The sequence below is a fragment of the Manis javanica genome, chromosome 11 (assembly GCF_040802235.1).
Source record: "Manis javanica isolate MJ-LG chromosome 11, MJ_LKY, whole genome shotgun sequence".
Taxonomy (NCBI): domain Eukaryota; kingdom Metazoa; phylum Chordata; class Mammalia; order Pholidota; family Manidae; genus Manis; species Manis javanica.
Window position 1 is genome coordinate 3,047,662 of NC_133166.1, and position 6,119 is coordinate 3,053,780.

The 6,119-nt window shown below is 37.2% G+C and overlaps 1 protein-coding gene across 1 annotated transcript; it reads right to left on the reverse strand.

Moving 5' to 3' along the window:
* Nucleotides 1-4,711: 4,711 nt before the first annotated feature.
* Nucleotides 4,712-5,712, reverse strand: LOC118968061 (olfactory receptor 5T1-like). Its single transcript, XM_073215631.1, is given in 2 exon segments — nt 4,712-4,734; nt 4,737-5,712. Coding segments are annotated over 2 exon segments (972 nt in total). The 5' UTR covers nt 5,686-5,712.
* Nucleotides 5,713-6,119: the final 407 nt, after the last annotated feature.

Here is a 6,119-nt window from a genome sequence, read left to right on the forward strand (position 1 = left end):
TGCAGAGCCTTCTCCTATTGTGAAACTCCCTGAAATGATCAGCTTTTTAGGTCATTTGGTAAATGAGCTGTAGTAACACAACAAGGAATGTACTGTCTCCAAAATTCAGACAGATCCGCTACTGCTGTGCTTCAGAAAGAGTCAGATGCAGAAAATTTTCCTTTGCTTTAAAAGGAATGTCTCGACATACTCCACTCCCCTGGATTGCTAGGTATTTCAGTAAGATAGAAAGTCCCTGAATTTTTGTCAGGTTAATTTCCCACCCCATGGCACATGGAAGTCTTACCAATAAGTGGAGTAATTGCTACTCTTGTGCATTAAACCAAATCAGCATAATGCCACCAATGTAATGAATCAGGGAGGTATGTTATGGAAGGGAAAGATGATCCAGTCCCTGTGAATCAAATTATGACATCGGCTGTAGAGTTGAAGTAGCTCTGAGATAAGACAGTCGAATTGTCTTGCTGGCCTTGATAGCTGAGAGCAAACTGCTTTTGGTAGACCTTAGAGAAGTGAATGGAGGAAAAAGGACTTGCCAGATGAATAGCTGCACACCAGGTAGCAGCGCATATGCTAATTTGCTCAAGCATTGGAACTACATCCAGACCAGCAGCAATAACGGGAGCAACCATAGAATTAAATTTATGATAATTATTTGTCATTCTCTAAGACCTATCATTCTTCTGCAAAGGCCAAATAGGAGTCTTGAAAGGGAATGTCATGGAAGTCACCACCCCTGCATCCTTCAAGTCCTTGGTGGCAGCACTAATCTCTTCTTTCCCGCCCAGAATGCAGTGTTGATTTTGGTTTACTCTCTTCCTTGGTAGAGGCAGTCCTAGTTGTTCCCCTCTTGGCTTTTCCCATCATAGTAGCCCTCACTCCACAGGGCCGGGAACAAATGTGCGGATTCTACCAGTTGATCTATTGCACTTAGGCATTCTGCAACTCGAGAAATAACCACAGGATGGCTTCAGGGACCCACTTGGACCACTGTGAGACAGACAGGAGATAAAGCTCCACTGATCACCTGATCTCCAAAAGCCTCTCCTCTGACACTTGGGCCACAGTGATAATTAGGTTCTTCTGGAATTAGTATCAGTTCGATTATTTCCTTTACTCCAGTGCACAGTTACCCTGGTAAAGGGCAAGGTCCCTTTGGGGAAGGATTGGAGAAAGATTAATAGTTTAAATTTTTGGTAGTATACCAGGCTCATTCCTCAAGGGTACATAGACTCCCCTTCGTATGAGGGGCTCTAGGACTATAAATTGGCTCAGTCCAGGAACTAATTGAGTTACCACAACTCTATATTTTTTGGCTCAAATTAGATTTTTGTTAACTTAACCTAGAAGTTTTCTGCTTACACAGATAAAGTCAGAACTTAGTGGGCCTCCTATCTATCTTACTCTTAGAAACACCATGATCAACCATCCATTGCCATGCTTGTTCAGGAATCAGACTATTCTGATTGCTGCTTTGAGTCCACTGTCCTAGAGAGTAACTACATTGCCTTGTCGCTGAGGTTGAGGGCCAACACTTGCACTCTGCCGCCTCAAGATTCAAGTATCACTACTATATATTTGTACTATTTTTTGTACACATGTCTGTGTACGTCTGTCTGTGTGTTTGACACATATTTGTAGCATGAATATTATGACAAAGCCAAGACTAAATATACGTTAAGACTAAATAATTGTAGATTCATCTAATATTTCTTTGCAAAGAGAAGACATTCATTGTAGTTTTCTAAAAGCTAAATACATTACAAAATATTTCAGAAAAACAATTACAAATGTATGAACAGATATGTATTTAGGTAATACACATAGAAGAAGCATTTGTTCTAATGTTAATATTGAGAAATATAGAATGAAGGAAAGAGCGTCAAAATTTAAAAAGGATACTTTGTAATACAGGCTTTAATTCACTGTGAAGATTTAGAAGTGAGTGTTACCCATTGAATAATGTAGTGACAAATATCCAAACGCAAGAACCTGCTCATAGAGAACATGTAAAGAATGAGAAGGAAGCCTTCTAATATTCAGAAAAGCTAATATACCTCTATGAAATATTTTCAGTCAAGAAAATATTAATTAATACATAAAGACAAACTACACATTCAGTAAGTTTATTTTCATAGATAGGTATGCATTAAGTTTTGATAGCAAATAATACAATTTTCTTTCTTTGTAAGTGTATGAACAGCATTTATGAAAACTTGCATATGTTTGTGAAAACTAAGATCTGAATAAGGAAGATTTAAAAATTGCGTTCTGTTCAGAAATGAATAGCCAATTTTAAAAAAACCTCAAATTTTTCCATTTAGGCATGTTTAAATATTAACTAAACTACTCCTATGTCAAAGACAAATAAGAAAAAAATTCAGAAATATTGCTAATGAAATATGATAGACTGAAATATGTGGGAGACCACTAATACATTGTTCATTGGAAAAATCCATACCTGAATCAGAAAACTAGAAAAAAACAGAAAAGTAGATAATTGCAAGAAGGGGAAAATTTTTGAGGGGAAAAATAAACTAGAAAATCTAACATAATAACTAATATTTAAATAGAAAATGCTATCTTATTTCACATGTACCCCTTGATTGAATTCTTAAAAAAGTTTTTGATGATATCTAAGATATTCATTCATTTAGAGAACTTTAATTGAGCAAGAAAATGTGTAAGACATTGTTTTAGACTAAAAAAAATAGATTAGATAATAAAACAAATATAAATTAAGTCCATGTTATGTTAAAGAGTGGTAAGGCCAACGGATGAACTTAAGAAAGAAAGAGTATGAGGGTCTGCAAAGGAATCAAACTGCAATTTTATAATGTAGTCGATAATATCCTGACTACAATCTGAAAGAGCCTCAGTAAGAGGCATTTAGAGGGGGGAATAGTGTCAACAGCAGTGTGCAGAGCTTCCAAACAGGAAGAAAAGAAGTGCAGAAAAATTGGGGCCAGGGATATATTGTAGTAAGAGATGGTCTATATTTGTAGAGTTAAGGTGTTATTTAAACTTAATAATCCCACTTCAGAAAAATATCCTTGCTTTGTGCTCAATGTTCTATTCAGACTATCCTATTGAAACTAAAAGGATTTCACATCAAAAATAAAAACGCGATGTAATGATAATGAAAGGAAGGAGGGAAGGAAGGGAAAACATGGCTGCATGTATTTCACTTTGAAGGACGTTTCCTTGCAATGCAAGTAAGGTCTTTGCAGGCACAGCTGAACATGAGCATAGTAGGGATACTTTTCTGACCAATGGATCTTGGCGTGGGCATGAGAGGTGGCATCATCTGCAAGGACTTTAGAATAAAAAAAATAGGTTAGATAATAAAACAAATATAAATTAAGTCCATGTTATGTTAAAGAGTGGGTGGGGGATGGGGAAGTCAGAGGAAAGCAGAGGTAAAGCTGGGTCAGGACCACCCCAAATGCTGGGCTGGGTCTTACTGTGGGAAGACCCCAGTGTGCCAGCCACTTTCTGTCACTCTCTGGATTCTGCTCGTCTTTTGTCATTCTTGAGTTTAAAAGTATAATCTTGATAAATGTTAAGGCCTAGTCCCCTGTGTTCTGTGAGGAAAGAAAATGGGTTTAATGTCCGTGGTATGGGTGAAATAATAAGAGCGGGGGAGAAAGGCACCCTCAGAAACAGCATAGTAATGACACCAGGAATTTGAGCAGTTTTATCTATACTCCCTGAATCACACGCTAGAATGAGATTTCTGCAAATGCATAGATCTAGGAGCAGACTGCTTTGACCTGGAGTCAAATGCTACTGACTCCATGGAGAGATGATTGGTATTATGTAAGCTGTAATTTTGCTATGGATGAGGTGCTATTTGCTCAAGTTACTCAAATATAATTACAAAGCTATTTACTATTGCAACTCTGGGACTTATCCAGTTAGACTCAGATGAATATGAAAGCTAATACTGTACATTTTGAAGATCACATATATGACTTCACATGATACATATGGTATATATGCAAAAATATGTATATATATAATAAATATACATGTGCATATATGTATATATGCAAGACAAAAGCATATATATAGCATACAAATATACATATGTATACACACACACATACTCCAAGATTCATATTTCGCATACCTCAGTATGTGACTGTATTTGGCAATAGGGACTTGAAGTTGCTAGAGGGGACTCTAATCCAATATGACTGGTGTCATAAGAAGAGGACATCAGGACATAGAAACAGGTATGACCATGGGAAGACAGAGCAGACTGCTATCTATAAGTGAAGGAGAGACACCTCAGGAGAAATTAGTCCTTCCTTCATTTTCATCTTACTTCCAGATTTTATAACAGTGACAAGTAAGTTTCTGCGGTTTAAGCCAGCAGTGTGTGGCACTTCGCTATGGCAGCCCCAGCACACTGATACAGTCAGTGTCAGCATACATGTGAATATATGTACCTATGTGTGTATGTATGTGTATTTGTTCATGTGCATATCTTTGGATTAATTAACTAAGAAGCAAATGGATGACAGAGTTCTTCTGCATATGTGAAAACTGCATCAGTGGTGGTATGCCAACAATCTTCTTATTAAAATATCTAACTACGATAGAAACACACAAATAAACTAGAGGAAAAACTTTATGATTTGGGTATTGAGACAATGAACATTATTCTTAATCTGTTTCAATTGATCGGTCAGTGTGAAATATATAATTAATTGATAAACCAATTCTTTCAAACATTCTTTTCATTGCCTTTTTTACGTCTTTGTTCCTTAAACTATAGATGATGGGATTTAACATGGGAATCACCATGGTGTAAAATACCGATACTATCATATCATGGTCCAATGCATAGCTGGAACTTGGTCTCACATACATAAAGAGGATCGTGCCATGATAGATTGTCACTCCAGTCAGGTGAGAGCCACACGTAGAAAAGACTTTTCTCCTCCCATCAGTGGAATGAATCCTCAGAATGGCCAACAGAATGAAGCCATAGGAGATCAGCACAATCATGATAGTGACGATCTCAATGGCGCCCACGAAGTAGAAGAGTAGAAGCTGGTTTGTGTGAGTGTCTGAGCAAGAGAGAGCGAGGAGAGGAGGGATGTCACAGAAGACATGTCGGATCTCATTGGATGCACAGAAGGAGAGGCTGAATGTGGCCACTGTGTGTACAGAAGCGTGCAGGATGCCCCCAACATAGGAAGCAATAATAAGGGGAACGTAGATTCTGGGTGACATGCTCACTGAATACAGGAGAGGGTTGTAGATTGCTACGTAGCGATCATATGCCATTGCCGCCAACAGAAAGCACTCTGTGGTTCCAAAAGTAACAAAGAGAAACATCTGGGCTGCACATCCAACGAATGAAATGGCTTTATTCTTTGCTAGGAAACTGACCAACATTTTTGGAGTGACAACTGAGGAATAGCAGGCGTCCAGGAATGATAACACACTCAGGAAGTAGTACATCGGGTTATGGAGCCGGGAATCCCCAATGACTAAGAAAACCAGTCCCAAATTTCCGGCCAGAGTAAAAAGATAGATTGCTAGAAATAGCAAAAATAGGAAGACGTTCATCTCAAAATCATCTGTGAAGCCCATCAATATAAATGTGGTGACTTCAGTCATATTTTTCCACTGAATCCTGTGTAAAGCTAAGTCTGACGTCAACTCTGACATTTCAGTTTTTATTTATAGATTTTTAAGTGAATATTTTTAAAAATAGTATCTGCCCTGTTGTATCCTCATATCTGTTTCTTAGAAGGCCATGTTGGAATCCTCGGCAATGTAGGAATAGGCAGTGATGAATTTCGGTCCAAATGGATGCATTACCCTGTGTAATAAAGAAAATATTTTACTAAGTTATTATCAAAATTTGTCAAGTTTAAAATATATGTTAATAAATGGATTAATTTCCAGTTTATTTTTTGTTTTATTTATTACCATTTTTTTCATATTGCATTACCTTAAAATTCACCAAGATGAATACATATAGGGTTTTTAAAATCTGAAAATAGTATATTAAAAATTGAACATTGAGTATTAGTTCTAGTTTGCCTACAGTGTGCATGCAGTTCTCTTCCTTAATGTTCACAATTGTTAAAAATGGGAGC